Source organism: Gallinula chloropus (assembly GCF_964237585.1).
Source record: "Gallinula chloropus genome assembly, chromosome: 1".
Taxonomy (NCBI): Eukaryota; Metazoa; Chordata; class Aves; order Gruiformes; family Rallidae; genus Gallinula; species Gallinula chloropus.
In genome coordinates this window covers 27,746,976-27,762,962 of record NC_140085.1, presented here as the reverse complement: position 1 = coordinate 27,762,962, position 15,987 = coordinate 27,746,976, and the positions used below count along the sequence as shown (strand labels likewise).

The window sequence follows — 15,987 nt, the reverse complement described above, 5'->3', positions numbered from 1 at the left end:
CAGCCCTCCCAAGCTACAGCCAATGCCCAAGCTGGAGTAAGAGCTGCCCGATTATGAGATGTTTGTGTTTGAGGTGAAGACATATTTGGGGGAGCTCAAAAAAAGAAGGGCTATTTCTTTTTTCAGGGTTTTTTTTTTCCCCTTCAGTTATAAAAGCATGATAGTTGCATTTCTAGCTGCATTTCTAGACTGAGCTCTTCCTTCCAATAACATATATATGCCATCCACCATAACCAACCTCTACAGTTTCTAACTCAAAATGATTCAGCGTTGGCTAAAGTAAATGGAACAAATTCACTTTAAAGGAAAAAATTATTTTGGCTACCCGTTAAAAGTCACAGAGGAAACTCATGGCATGTAGGAAAACAACTGTGTACAGTACTGTTGAGCCAGGACTGTCTAACAGATGTGACATTCATTATAATCCAAACATAAGAACAATATTTTTAATGAGCATAAAAAAGGAAAAGCCTTATCTCTCTGTGCTGATACTACGGAGGCATTATTATTAAAAGCCTTGCTTCCTCCTTCTGATTTCTGACGTGCTCTGGAGCCTGTATTATCTCAACAGTCTGATCCTGCACACGTGTAGAAGGCCTCAGCATTATGAAAATAAGTATGACCAGGTGACTTGTTCCTGTTTCCAGAACCAAGCTCATTTCCAAGATTCCTGGGAGACCCATTCCAGAAGGCAAGGGATCCCAATCCTGGCCCTTGTGCCACATCCATCCAAACCTCCAAGTGCCATTTCCAAGTGTCAGATCTGCCCCAGGAAGGGAAGCACAATACAGCAGCTTAGGGGTAGCCTGAGCAGAAGAAAGTTGCCGCATGTCCAACTCCTAACTACAGTATCAAAAAACTGCAACCCCAAAACTTAGTATCTTTCTGTGCTTCCTTTCCTAAAGTGCACAGAAGATACAGCTTTACCTCACCACCAAGCTCCCCGCCCCAGAAAGGCAGGAAGATAGAGATTCTCAGTGCCATGAAGCATTTGAGTTTTCTTGGAATGGAGAGTTAGCTTGTATTAATTCAGGTTCAGGGTAGTTCCAAAATAGGCACGTGTTTTATTTTGTAGGGGTGGGGTGGTTTTTTTTCGTTGTTAGGGTTTTTTGGGTGGTTTGGTTTAGGGTTTTTTTTTTTTTTTTGTGGGTTTTCTTTTTAATTTGAAACAGTATGGGAAAAAGATTTGTAATGAATTGCAATAGTCTCCAATCTCTTGCTTTCAGCAGAATTCTCTCTGATATTTACTGCCAATATATCAATTATTTAAGTGTAGCAATTAAACAACAAACCAAACAAAAACAAGCCCAGAGTTTCCCATAATGGAAAATTACCCATTTTCTAATTGTGCCAGTAAAAAAAAGCTGAAAGAAACAAACAAACCACCCCCAAAATCCAACCAACCAAAAAACAAACCCACAAGTTTTTTAAAGCTCTTGTGGGATCACGGGATGACTCAGTTGAGACAGGGCCTCAGACAACCCTCATCCAGCTTCCACTCAGGGCAGCGGCTGCTCTGGCCCGAGAACTGTCACTCAGTGTTTAACCCAGCTGGGTCTTGAAAGCCTCCGAAGGTGGAGGCGGCACAAACCCTGCGGGCAATCTGGGCCAGCTGTCTGCCTGTCTCTCGTGAACGATTGCACAGCCCCGAAACCCAGCTCAGTCCTCTCGTTTCATCTCGTCTCTCACCCTCCCACACGCACGGCGCACAGCCGCGGGGAGCGTGGCTCCGCCTTGACCGACACCCTGCCCCGGGGGGCGGCTGCTGACTTCCCCCGCACGGCGGCACAAGTACCGCTCCTTCAGCCTCTCCTCGCAGCCCTCTCCGGTGCGGAAGGCTGAGCTTTTCCCAAGCACCAAGGCACGGGACGCCTGCCCCGCACAGGATTTCTCCCGCACCTACGTGCCGAACCCCACATATCTTGTGCAAGAACTCGGACTGCCGGTTAATGCTCGGCACCCCCCGTGCAGTCCCTCGGGAGCGGCGGGCTCGACAGAGCGAAACATCCCCCTGTGCAGCGGGAGAGAGACCCTAAAAGACAGCCCGCGGCAGTCTGCACGGTTCCTCGTCCCAAAAAGGGGCAGGGAGCGGCCGCCCCAAGCGTTGCCCTTCGGGGGGGTTCCCGGGTGCAGGATCTTGGGGGGGGGGGAGGCCGCGGAGCCGCCCAAGGCCTGCGGGCAGGTGGGCGGCACCGTGCGCACCCCTCCCCGCAGCGGGGGCGGTGAGGGCGGGCCGGCACCCGGAAGAGGAGCCTCAGCCACCCGCCTGACTTCCCCAGCTGGCAGGCAGGCAGGGAAGCAGGCAGGCGGGCGCCATGCTACAGTTCTTGGTAAGGCTCCGCGGGGTGGCGGCACCGCCATTTCGCGGCGGGGCGGAGCGAGGCGAAGGAGCAGCGGGGTTACGCTGCTCCTCGACGAGGGGAGGAAAGTCGCCGTGTGCGGTCTCCCCGCGAGTGCCCCCCCCCCGCCTACCCGGGTAGGGGGGGAGGGCTGGCTGCGGCTTCACCCCTCAGCCCCGCGGCTCGCCTCTGCGCCCCTTGGGTGCCCCTTTGGGTGCTCCCGGGCGTGACTTCGCCCCCGTGGCCGTGAAGCTGCTTAGACAGGGCGACGGCGCCCAGTTCTGGCCTTCCAGCAGCGCAGCATCCCTGTGGGTGCGGCTCCATGAGCTTTGGCTTTTCCGGCTCCTTCAAACCCGCCCTGACCCTTTGAGTCGCCGCTCCCCGCCCTTCGGTCCGGCGCTTGGTGGCTGCCCAGCCCCCTGCGCTGCCGGGCTCGTCCCTGCTCCCCGCAGAACAGTGCCTTAAAACTGCGCTGACAATTAAGTTCATAGCTTGTTTGGGGTTTTTTTTGTTTGTTTCCTTAACTTGCCTTGGCGATTCATCAGGTTTTGCTTGCTTACGGTGATGCCTTCCTGTTGCTCACGTCCCCCTCCTTTTGTGAGAGCAGAGTGCCATTTTGTGGACCCTTAGAGATTATGGCTGGAGATGTGGATTTTTATATATAGAAGCTAAGGCGAGGAGTCATCTTTCATTGCTGCCTTTTATTAAATCCTCTTACAGCAGCAGAGTCGATAGACTAAATGTCTTTAGCTTTGTCATTTGAATTTTCCTTTCTGACTTACTGTGTGCTCCCCTAAACTCGTCTGGGTGTCTGAAATTAGATGCCTGGTTAGTCTTTGTTAAATACTTATGCAATGTTCCTACCAAATGTGGAAATAAATCGTCAACTGAAAAGATGCTGGTTGCTGCTGTAGTAAAGCACAGAAACAGCCTCCCATTTTTCATACTAGTGATGTAAGGTATATTCTAGGGTTTAGTTGTGGTCAGGTATGACCCAGTAAGTAAAAACAATAAGTGATATTCTTATATTTCTTACTGGGGGAAAAGTAACTTAGCTGGCTTGTAAGTTTAACACCAAGTATTGATACAGTACAAGAAGAGATGGGATGTTATATGTTAAGAGGCTTGTGTGTTTTTATGAAATGAAGAAATAAGGCTTATTTCTTAACTTAAAATGTAATAACGAGTATGAAGGCCTCAGCCATTTCTATAGCTGTCTCTTGTAGTGGCTGTGCTGGGAACATGCTGTGATAGTAAATACCCCTAGCCACTCTCAAAGGTTACATGTTTATCAACTCTGCTGTTTGCTGCTAGTATGTTTTGGGTTGGTTTTTTTGTTGTTGTTGTTGCATTTGCTAGATAAAAAACCCCTGTTATTAATTGTGACCTTTTGATTAGTGCTTGAAAGTTACAAAAAAAAAAAGACATACCAGTTCTGGGTTTATTCCTCCTTTGGGTGTAGGTTGTTTGACTGTTGCTCTCCCCGGCTGTAGCAGGGAGATAAAGGGATAATCTTGCAAACTTTGTATTTATGCTATGTGGAGTTAAGCATAAAATAAACATTTGTTTAAAATACAACTTGAAATGCTGGGTAGAAATTCGAAGACCCTGAACTTTCATCAACCCTGTTGTCTTTATTGCACATTTTAATTGTCTGTATTCTTGCTATCCACATAGTGGAAGTCTAAGTAGTGAAATATTTCCTTCTGCTTGATTTGTCAAAAAACCAAACATAACTGAATGGATCGCTCTTGAATGCGATGACAGACTTTTCAGTAAAGGAGTACACTGACAGGGAGTAGTGATGTGGGTACTGTCTGTACTGAATAAGGTTAATTACACAGCAGAATATGATAGTTGTCCCATCACTGGAAATGTTCTAGGTTGAAAGCCGAGAAAACTGCTAGTAAAGAAGGACCTGGTTTGTGTTTTCAAGTGAATTCTCAGACCGTGCTAAAGGTAAAGGAAATTCTCCTCTGATAACATGATGTTCTCATTAAGAATCTGTTTACATCAGTTAAATATTTGTTAATATCTTCCAGGGTATTACAGAACAAATTATAACCAGTGCAGTGCACACAAAAAGAACTCTACTTTTTTATAAATTGTAAATGCTAAATTGCATCGACCTAATTGCGCATTGAAAAGCAATAGTGAACAAGACCAAAAATCTGTTTAAGAAAATACCTGAGTAACTTTAAGTCATGGTTCATTTGGGAGCTTTTAGTTTTCTGCACCTACCTTTTCACCACTGGTGCTTCTGGAGTCTGAATCACTGAAAAGATGAGTTGTACTGCAGCCCACTTTGGGCACAGAAAAGTTATTTAGTCACTATGCACTGTCAGAGAGGTCTTTGTGGACAGTGGCTTTATTTTTCTGTTGTGGTTTAAGCCCAGACGGCAGTTCAGCACTACACAGCTGCTTGCTCATGCCTCACATGGGGAGAGAACTGGAAGAGTAAAAGTGAGAAAATTTGTAGGTTGAGATAAAGACAGCTCAATAGGTATAGCAGAAGCTGTGCACACAAGCAAAATGAAACAAGGAATTCATTCACCACTTCCCGTGGGCAGGCAGATGTTCAGCCATCTCCATGAAAGCAGGGCTCCATCATGCCTAACGGTTACTTGGGAAGACAAATGCCACAACCTGAATGTCTCCTCTTTCTTTCTCCAGTCTTTATTGCTGTGCACAATGTCCCTGCTTCCTTCCTCTTCCCCTGGACCCTTACATGCTTAACATGACATCATATGGTATGGAATATCCCTTTTGGTCAGTTTGGGTCAACTGTCCTGGCTGTGTCCCCTCCAAACTCCTTGTGCAACCCCAGTCTGCTCACTGGTGGGGTGGGATATCCCAGCAGAAAAGGTCTTGACTGTGTAAGCACTGCTCAGCATTAACTAAAACATCAGTATGTTATCAACACTGTTTCCAGCACAAATCCAAAACACAGCCACATACTAGCTACCATGAAGAAAGTTAACTCTATCCCAGCCAAAACCAGCACATTTTTTAAAATTCTTGACAGTAGTGACCACAAACAATAACAATTTTCTTAATAGAATTAGATGCAGCTGCTATGTAGAGTGATTTGCCTACTGACAATGAAAGAAGGTACAGTGTTAGTAGTCACCCCTTCCAAAACATGAGCTTTTATGGTATAGGAGGTACTTATTATGAAACGTAGCATTAAATATAAAATCTGGGACCTTGGGGAGTTGCTGATTGAAAATGTCATCATCACCTGTCTTTGAAGAGAGGAATTCCTTTCCCTCACACAGTGTTGTTGCACTTGAGGATTTTCCTCAGCTGGTAAGCAGGTTCTGGGCCAGACAGCGTGCTCTTGTTTTCCTCTCACTTTCCTTCAAGGGTGCATTTTTACAGACAGACTTCAGCAGCTACAAGTTTGCACAGTTGTCAAAAGATACTGTGCCCTGCTTCAAACCAACAGACCTGCCTTAGGGGAACCCCTAAATCTGAGTGGGTTTGGCTGAAAACTAATCTCTGGGGATCTAAGGGATTTGGAAGGTGCATGATTTCTGTTCAGAAGAGAAGTTACAGTTTTACATCAGTGTAAGTTGATGGGGAGCTCTTACTTTTAAAGCTTTTAAGGTGAGACCGAGACCTTTTTGGAGTCAGAGCCTCTGTTCTGACTTTCAAGATTAACACTTTTGTGTCCATGGATGCATGTGTCCCTCTCCAGCTCTGGGCATCATTTTCTTGGGGTGTTTCTTTAGGCTTTCCAGGCATGGACCCAGAGGTCATTGATATACAAGTCCCTGCTACTCTCTAATCTGCTTTTATAGGAGTTACTGTCTTTGTGGGTGTGCAAAGAATTTTGCAGATAAAGATGATCATAGCAAGATCCAAATTGAAAACACACTGTGTTGTGTTTTGGAAATGATGGAAAGGTTTTCCTGGTGAGGAATTTGGGCAAAATTGTGCCTTTCTGGAAGAAAGGTGGGAAATTAAATAGGAGTGGAATTGAAACTCTTAGTTTTCACATGACTTGCAATATTCCATTGTTGTTGTTACTATTTCAACCAATATGCTTTTGATGGAAGGATATTAACTATGCTTCTATCCCTTTCTTCCTCTTTAGCTTGGTTTTACCCTTGGCAATGTGGTTGGGATGTATCTGGCTCAGAACTATGATGTGAGTATGTTTATATTCTCAAAGTTGAACCCATTCCGAAGTGAAATGTAAGGCTGTTTTCCTTCAATCAGAATTGAATCGGTCTTTATGTTTTATTGTATTTGGACAGAATGCTGGTCCTATTGGGTTTAGTTATAGATGAACTCAAATGTAAATGGAATCAAAACATAGAATTATAGAATCACAGACTGCTTTGGGTTGGAAGTGACCACAAAGCTCATCTAGTTCCAACCACCCCTGCCATGGGCAGGGACACCCTCCACTAGATCAGGTTGCCCAAAGCCCCATCAACTTGGCCTTAAACACTTCCAGGGAGGTGGCTTCAACAACCTTTCTGGGCAACTGATTAACTGATTTTGGGGCCATATAGAGCACAGATAACCAGACTTCTACAAAGACAGAGACAGGATAAACAGAAAAGGTTTAGCTGCATTAAAGTACTGGTTTCCTAACTCTGATAGCCTTTCTGTAACCTGTTTGTTACTTAAAAATCCTTCAGAGCACCTGAAATTTCTGTCTTCTGTACCACTAATAAAGACAAGCTTTGCCAGCTTTTATTGAAAACTCAGCAACTGTTCCTACTTCAAAGAGTATATCAACCTGAAAACTTTCTTTCCTTCATTTCTCACAATGAGAAAAGAAAGTGAACTTTCTTCAGTTCTCACACCAAACGGAGCCTTTTTGCTGTGAGAGAGTAGAAGATTTAAAGTTGAGTCTTTGATACAAACTTTTAATTTCTGTAGAGTCAGCAGAATCCCTTGTGAAAGTAGTTCTACATAGCTGTTTGTAGGCATGGGGAGTTTTTTCATTCCTTGTGCAATCTGTATTAGCCTAGTTAAAAAGCTGTTGAGGTTCAAATCTCTGATGACTTTTTTTGCTTGCTTTTTTCTGGTCTTCAGTACTGAAGTCATCTTGCTAGCAGAATTCTTATTTTTGTTTCTTGCTTATGCACAGACTTTTGTGATGCTACCTGTCTGTTCACTCTCATAACAGTACTAATAAAATGCTGGTGTTTTTTTTCCAATGTGTGTTATGAAAATGTACTCAGAAGAGCCTATTTGGGTGCAGCAATATGTATTGTAAGCCTGTTGTAGTGCTTTTCTGGCAGCACTAATAAAGTGTTGCCACAAGAGGGGGACTTATGCTTTTGATTTGCGGGAAATGGTTCCCTGGAAACGTAACATTGTCTTTCAGTATGAACTTCATCATTTTATTGCTGGCTTTGAAGATTATTTGGTTTAGATGACATCTAAGATAAACTTGTCATATTGAGGTCCTAACTCTGCAGCTGTATGTCCATGTGCTTAGTTATAGGCACTTGGGGGGTTCTGCTGACAGCAGAGGCGTTCTCCTGGTTCAGTTTAAATGTCAGGCGTGTTACTGGCTGGGTTCTTAATTTTATTTGCTCATACAGAGCTTAACTTTGAATGAGAAGGTTAAGAGAGAAATTTACGATATTACCTGTAGTATCAGACTAAAATGTCAGAGAGCACTGCAGTCTGTTTGGATTGATTTCTGCACTGTGGGCAGGTTACATATGAAGTAAAAGCCCATGATCTTTTCCACAACTACCAGTAGGAACTTTGCTTTGCTTTGCTTGTGAAATCCTACTTTACCAATTCTCAGTTTTACTCAAAGTCATGGGATACTCTATTCCCTGCCCTTCAAATCTGCTGGGTTTTGGGTTGGTTGGTTGGTGATTTTTTTGAAGTTGTCAAAACATACTGTTGGATTGCTTTATTGAAATACTTTTATTAGCAAAAAGAAAGCTGAAGTTTTGAAGTTGACAGGCAGTAAATTGAATTTTCATTCAAGTATGAAACTGCCAAAGGTTGCCAATTTCCAATGCACTAGAATTCCCCAGTGGGAATTTTGTTTCCCGTAAAATGCACCAAGAAGTATGTCTTCATAAATTTCATGATAACATATTTGCTGCTCTTGAACATCTCCTTTCTCTTGGTTTGTGACCAGTATAGTACAATCTAATTTCTGCTGTGAAAGTCATTATTGAAGTCTGTGCATCAGTGTTGAAATTGGCTTAGTCTTCAGCAGTTTGTCCTCTTTCAGTGGAGGAGCCAAACTGGTCTTACTGAATTTCCTGCGAAGTGATCTCTTTTCCTCCCTCCTGTTCCCGTCACCCCTGGCTAACTTTTAACAATGTAAGATATTTCCTGAAGTCCCATGTGAGGTGTTTTCATCTGCTCTTTGCTTGATGTTGCTTTGTTTTGAACCTCTCTGCAAGGTAACACAATCCTGGAAGCAAGTATCTTTTGGAAACCAATTTAAACTTAATGGAATTTCTTGCTGTGTTTATTTTATTGTCTTTCCTGCTGAGGCTCATGTCACTCTGGACTTTTTGTTAATTTGTGTTTGTTTGTGTGTTTTTTCTTTAAAGATTCCTAACATTGCAAAGAAGCTTGAGGAGTTTAAAAAGGATGTGGAAGCTAAGAAGAAACCTCCCAGTGACAAGTCCTAAGAGAGCAATGTTACCTAGGTCACCTCTGTGTATGTGTCAAGGATGAATTTTACCCTTCGGGCAACAAAGATCAAGTGAGGGATGTTCTTCCACTTTTAGTCTCCTAGAACTGGAATGGAATGTCTTCTTATGAAAGAGCAGCCATGAACTTGCCCTGGGACTGATTTTCAAGGATTTCAGAATTTGGATTTGCAGCTGACATGTGACTGGATAAGATTGCTTGTATTTTTTCGTTATCGCTTTTCCTAATATTTTGTAACCCATTTTTACCTGATCCAACTGGAGTTGGTTAGTCCTGTTCCTGTGCATACCTCACACTTTTTAATACCCTAGTTCTTAGAACATTGCGAAAGAAATTAAAAGCATTAAGAAGTAACTTCCAGGATTTCTTGTCATTTGTTGTGTTATTGGAGATGGAGTAGTTCATTTGTCAAACTCATGAGGCTGGGGGAAAGGGAAAGCTGCAGCTTTTTCAGTTATGTTAAACAATTGCTTCTAGCAGTGTAGACATTGCACATGCATGGCTGGTTTCAAAAAGTGTAAAAATCCTTTGACTTTAACCTTGGTTTAAAATTCATTGTTTCTTCTGTTATTCTCTCCTTTCCCTCCTTCTTGGTTGCTTGAGGATGTCTCTGGAATGATGGGATGGATGGGAGAGAGAAGAATTATGTCCCGTAAGTGGCAATTTGGGCACATGAAGGTCAGCAGTTACATTGTAAATCCAAACCATTTACTCCATGTACTTAATGGTTCAGTTTGTGTAATTGTGGTAAATATGGTGGGTTTTTTTTTTTCTTCTTCCTTTTGGTGTGGAGTGAGGACTAGAGCTCAGTATTTCTATCAAATATCTAGCATTCCCACTACTTTCCTATTCCTATCCATGGTCTTCAGCCCATTGCCTTTGGTTCAATCCTCTACCTCTACCATGCATTTTCTTAAGATCAGAACCATTCATCTGCTGTCACCCTTACTGTCTTCCCTGAAACATGTAGCTGATGTAAAAGCTTGGCTAATGAATATTTGGCAAGTTTAAAAGCCACTCAAGCTAGGCAATCTTAGTAGCTGTGCTACCAGCTCCCTGTAATAAACAATCAGAAAACTCAAGTGTAGAAATTATTTTGGCCACCTAACATTAGTTGTCAGAAAACTTACGATAGCAGTTATGTGTTGAAGATACCAAGAATGTGCTGGTGAAGGGAGTTCACATGTAAATTATAACCATGTTTAGCTATGACTGAGGTAGCAGTGTATGCTCTGGTCCATGAAAGTTTTCTTTAGCTTTCATGGGCTGCAGACCATGGAAGGAACTGTCTTCCACACACAAAAACTTTTCCGTAGAGACAGCACTGTGCAGATGTTTTAATACTTTCATGAACGTTGGGAACTTAATTTCTCCCAGCTTCCCTTTTTTTCTTCCTGCTCCACCACCCCCTTTCTTTACTATTCTTGAGTGGAGTATTGAAAAAGATTAGCTCTAACCCATTCACATTTCTTTGCCTGTCATATACAATTATGTTAATGTTTAAATTTGGATTATTTCTTTCCTCAAACATGCTTTATGTTCTTTTCTTTCTTTACACAGAGATAAGAAGGGAAATAATATTAAAAATCTCTTCATTTGTTGTCAAATATAGGGCTTGTGTTACTCTCAAAGTGTCATCTGAAGCTGAAACTTTTCAGTTGAGCTTTACAAGCAGATGTTTGCTTTTTTTTTTACTACCAGATTAGGAAGTGAACCAGCTACAGCTGTAGCTCTGTAGAAACAATATATGCTCACACTTCCTAAGTGTTTCCCACTGTTTCACACTGAATGACATTTTAGCTCAAGCTGTCTTTTTTTTTTTGCCCCATATAGTAAGCTGGATAATGTGACAAAATTCTTGTTGACTTTGCATAACTGTGTATAACACACTTTACCTAGCTGATTCAGCCTGAGGCTATCCTAGATGATACTAAAGGTTAACCTTATTCTTCAGAGGGCAGGAGCCAACACGGGTAATGACTGCTTGATGCAGATCTTGCATCTGAGGGCTCAGGGGAACTTTGGGCCCCGTGGGGTCATAGCAGGTCACAGGATAAATGCACCTTCTTGATATCTCAGAGCAGGTTTCCTGCTTAACATGGATACTGGGAATTTCTGCATGTTCGAAATGCCAATGTGGATAGCTGGAATGCCAGCTAAAACATACAGTCTTCCTTTGCTAAAAGCTCTGAGGGCAAATGTAGTTGCATCCCTTTTCATGCATTGATTCTTCCAACATGTCCTAGAAGGCCGAAGGTTCAAGGCAAAAGGGGAAGAAATATGTGGACTACTAACAGACTTCTGAAATACTTATTGTGGATCGAGACTGTTGCCTTGTGAGGGAAAGTGCTGCCAAAAGGCTCTTATAGAGCATATTCTACTGAATATGTAAAGTACATGAAATGCCAGAATACAAAGCTAATTATTACCTTATTAGGCATCAAAGCTCAAGTAAAGACAGTGGTTTTACCTTACAGAACTTCACTAATTTGAATGGTTGATGGTGGCATTTTATGTCGGGGAACCACAGCCCCTTCTCTCATGATGTGTGCTGTATCCCTTGATCTTCATGGCCCATGGGCAGGAATCACTCCAGTAGGTCCATATGCCTCTTGTACTGGAGAGTCCAGAACTGGACATAACAGTTCAGAAATGTTTCACCAGGCTAAAAAGAGGGGAAATATCACCTCATCCTTCAACCTGTGGTTGAGCCTAGTTCAGCTCAGGGTGCTGTTGGCCCTCCTTGCCTCAAAGGCACATCGCTGACTCATGTTTAACTTGTCCCTCAGGACCCCCACATCCTTTTCTACAAAACTGCTTTCCAGCTGGTTAGCTCCATCTTCAACTGATGTGTGGGGTTATTCCTCTCCAAATATGGGACTTTTCATCTCCCTGTTGAACTTAATGAGATTCATGTCAGCCATTTCTTTGGCCTATGAAGGTCCTCCTGAATGGCAGCACAGCCATTTTGTCTACCAAGCCATATTGTCTCCATACTTGCCAAGGGTGCACTCTGTTCTATTGTCCAGGCCATTAATAAATATGCATGTGTTCAATAATTCAGTATTGGCCCTGGGGTACACTACTAGAGACTGGGCTCCAGCTGGATTTTGTGCTGCTGATGGCAACCTTTTAAGCCCAGCATGTGAGCCAGTTTTCAATCCACCTCATGGTCCGTTTATCTAGTCCATGCTTCATCTATTTATCTGTGAGATTGTTGTCAAAGACCACATTAAAAAGCCTTGCTCTCTCCTCTTCTACCAAGTGAGTAATTTTGTAGTACAAGTGCCAGGCTGGTCAGGCATCATTTCCCCTTCATTAATTCATGCTGATGGCTCCCAATCAATCACTTTGTTGTCCTTCGTATCTTCGGAAACAGCTTCCAGGAAGATTTGCTCGATCACCTTCCCAAGGATTGATGTGTGACTGACTAGCTTGTAGTTTCACAAATCTTCCTTCTTGAAGATAGGAGTGACATTTGCTTTCTTCTAGTCCTTGGGGACCTCCCTAGATGATCATTGCCATTCAAAGACAATTGGGAGGGGCCTCACAGTGGCACTGGCCAGCTCTCAACATTTCTTCTAGATTTCCTTTGGCAGCTGGTGTGCTTATAAAGGCCCTTGCCTCCTGTTTTTGTAACAAGAAGGGCCACTGTAGGCCTCCTCGGTGAGGCTGGTTGGGGCCATTAAGGCACTCACCCCTGACATAGGTTTTTCTAACCCTGTCCAAATCAATTAAATCACTAGTACCTCCAGCTGCCTTCTGTAAAAATAGGTTATACCGCAGAGGGACTACTCAAGAAAAGTAGAGAAAAATTTAATGAAGCCAACTTTTTGTCTTTCTGTTTTTACATTAGTCAACATCATCTACATCAGAAAGCTTTTTTATGAATTCAGGCAAAGATACATGATGCCTGTTAATCTGGAGTATTGCTCTTCACGGTGATTTCTGATGAGTAATGTAGTGGTGATTTGGCAGCACAGGACATTTCTCAGCAGTGATGTTGCACAGAGACCTGTATCACTCAAAAAATATATTGCCTTCTGTGGTTCTGTTTTGTGGTTCGCTGTTGTCCTGCGGTGCTGGCAGCTGTGTGCACCACCAGCTGTTATGACTCCTCTATCTGTGCTTTCTTGGAGAGATTTGTTACACATGTTGAGCATCTGGAAATGTGCCCAGGCTACTGTTGGCCCAAATTACAGATGGCCCTTAGATTACTGTTGAAACTGAAATGTTACAAAGGAAGAAATTAGAATTTTCAAAATTAATAAGGAGTTGGTTTCATAAGCCTAGATTATATCTGTGTTTGCAGAAACATGATTGTGAGTTGGTATTTGTATGTAAAAATCAATATCCTCTGTATCTGATACAGAATTATTTTAAATATTAGGAAGTGATGGTGGATATCGGAGTGCAGATGTTATTAGTAAACTCCATAGAAAAATTTCCTGTACAGCTCTTTTTGTTTCTGCCTCAGAGGGACAAGAGATACTCAGTTCTGTTTGTTACACTTCTCAGTAGTATATGCTAACTTTTAGTTCACTAAGTCCCAAGCCAAGACCATTTTTATTGAATTTGTACTGAGATAAAATAGCTGTGGAGCTTATTTGCTTTTTCACCTGAAACATTTGATCAGAGATGGTCAAATTTACTTTCTTGAAAAGTAAAATAATTTTCATACATTTTCTTTCAGAATAGATGTTCCCACCAAAGTTGATTTTAACATATCTGGAAAATACCTAAACACTCCATTCTTGTAATTCACCAAGTCAAACTGTAACTACACAAGTAACTGTCCTACCCTGTGAGCCCAAATGCTGGAATGGAACATACTCTTGGTTTTCTGAGTAAAAGAGGGGTTCTGCAACCTTTCCTCGCACTGCTTGGTGCCCTTCTCTGACAACTGCACCTTTGGCTTCAAAGATGCAACACAAGCAGTGAGAAACTAATCAATGGAAGAAAAAAAAAATAAGGGCCTTGGTTAAACTCTATTTAAATTACATTTTCTGCAAACCAGAGAGAACTGAACACACAGTATACAAGTATTAAATACACCAATCCTGTTCTGCTTTTTTTCCTTGGAAATAAAACAATATGCTATCAGGCTCAGAAGGAAGAATTACTTGGTATGAATCACCTCAGTTTGAGTTAAAATGTTTGGGTTTTTTATCAGTGTGAAAAAAAAATAATGTAGCCTTAATAAGATTGTAGTAAAAAGTAACATAGATCTGTAAGATTAAATAGTATACTGATGCTAGTTACTGTTATTACACTTTTTAAATAGGAATCTTAAATTCTAGGCTGAAAGCAGAACTTTTGTTTTTAGGACCAGATGTATGTGCTGAATGTTGAAAGCATCTGGAAATCATTTAATTTGAAATCAGGCTTCTCTCCCCTCTGAAGAAGTACTTTAGCTTGGGTTATCGGCAGAGATAAATCGGAAGTTGAGTGACAGTATCCTTTAAATTACCAGTGAAAATTTCACACTTCTTTGTCCACTTGCCATTTATTTTAATTAAAAAACAAACAAACAAATGAAAAATCAGTCAGCACCCATTGCTTTCAGCTTGCTCAGCCCTAAGCTGCTTGTTCCTCTGCTGCTATTTTCTCTTGTGATACTGAGAGTCTTCCCCTATACGTTTTCTCAGGATTTTCTTCTCGTGTCATCAGCAAAATGAAAGGGATCACACATTATGTCTAAAGGCAGAATCTGGCTGTGGTGCATCTGATATGGAAGGCAGGCCAGTACAGCACACTGCCTTCCTGCAAGTGCTAGGTGGGACGTGGCAGGGACCAGTGCCAGCAGCTGTGGATGTGGAAGGCTGCTGTGAGCACCAATGCAGCAGGGAAGGCTACTTGGGGAAACTCTTTGCCTGAGCCCAGTCCAGATTTCTCTGTAGCAGACTCGTGGGACACAAACTATGGCAAAAACTCATGGAAATGCTGAAGGAATATTGTTTGAGATGTACAATATAGCAATGAGTAACTGCCATTTACCTAGTGCTATTGGTGTGATTACCAGAGAGTGTTGGTGGCTACCCGGTTTGATTTGTGAGTAGTCCTAGATCTCCCTAAAGTTGATTGGCATGCCAAGCTGCTCATCTGTCTTGCAAATGAGAATATCCCATGTTCATATTCCCTGGGAAAGGTGTGGGATAGCAAGACCTGATGGGATCTGAGCTGAGCCAATAAATAAGAATTAGGAGAGTGGAGTGTGATTTGTTTCTGAGCAGCTAGGCAATTTGAAGATGATGGTGGATGAAGCGTGAAGTGAAAAGGATTAGAAGGTGAATGTGCAGTAAAGGGCACAGAGGGACTAAAGCCTTGGGAAGAGAATGAGTTGGAAGGACAGTTTCTTGGCAGGGAGGCAGAATGGCTGAAAGTAACTTTGGGGATGCTGAATGAAGAGATGGCCTGCTTGCTGTGTGGGGACAGGACCCTTGGCACTGCTTGTTCTGGGGAAAGTTCCCCATGTTGATGGACAGGCATTGCAGCCTCTCTCTCCTGCTTCAGAGGCTTCCATGCTGAGTGCAGCTTTGCTGGGGGACTGCAGCTTGTGCTGGGAGGGGCTGGGCCACCTCTGCTTTGAGCACCACGTCTGGGTCTGTGCCCAGCAGCAGATGCTTGCTGGGCGGGAAAGAAGACACCCAGGGAGGGGAGCTGGAGTGGTGTGGGGGATCTGGATTCCAGAGGCAGGCACAAGTTTTGTATGCTGGGCTGCAGCAGAACAGCAAGCTTAGGACAGAGGGAACACAGGAACTGGGGAGGTGAGAAGAGTTGAAAAAGTCAGGCTGAGGTCTTGTTTCATGGATTAGGAGAGCATGGGGATACAACTGAGCCATTGATTCTCAGAAACACTTTGTTTTTCAAAACCAATTTTACAGGAACAACTATGAATAGCAATTGTTTTGCTAAAGGATGCTGTCTCCTTTTTGTACAAAGGCTAAGACATGCTTCTGTGATTTTCCCATTTAGTTCTCCCTCTGCCAACCTGTGA

The 15,987-nt window shown here is 42.8% G+C and overlaps 1 protein-coding gene across 1 annotated transcript; it reads left to right on the top strand.

Moving 5' to 3' along the window:
• Window positions 1-2,253: 2,253 nt before the first annotated feature.
• Window positions 2,254-9,344, top strand: STMP1 (short transmembrane mitochondrial protein 1). The gene is made up of 3 exons (XM_084274214.1): window positions 2,254-2,330; window positions 6,439-6,492; window positions 8,888-9,344. The coding sequence occupies exons 1-3, from the start codon at window positions 2,316-2,318 to the stop codon at window positions 8,966-8,968; spliced, it is 150 nt and encodes a 49-aa protein (XP_084130340.1). The 5' UTR covers window positions 2,254-2,315; the 3' UTR covers window positions 8,969-9,344.
• Window positions 9,345-15,987: the final 6,643 nt, after the last annotated feature.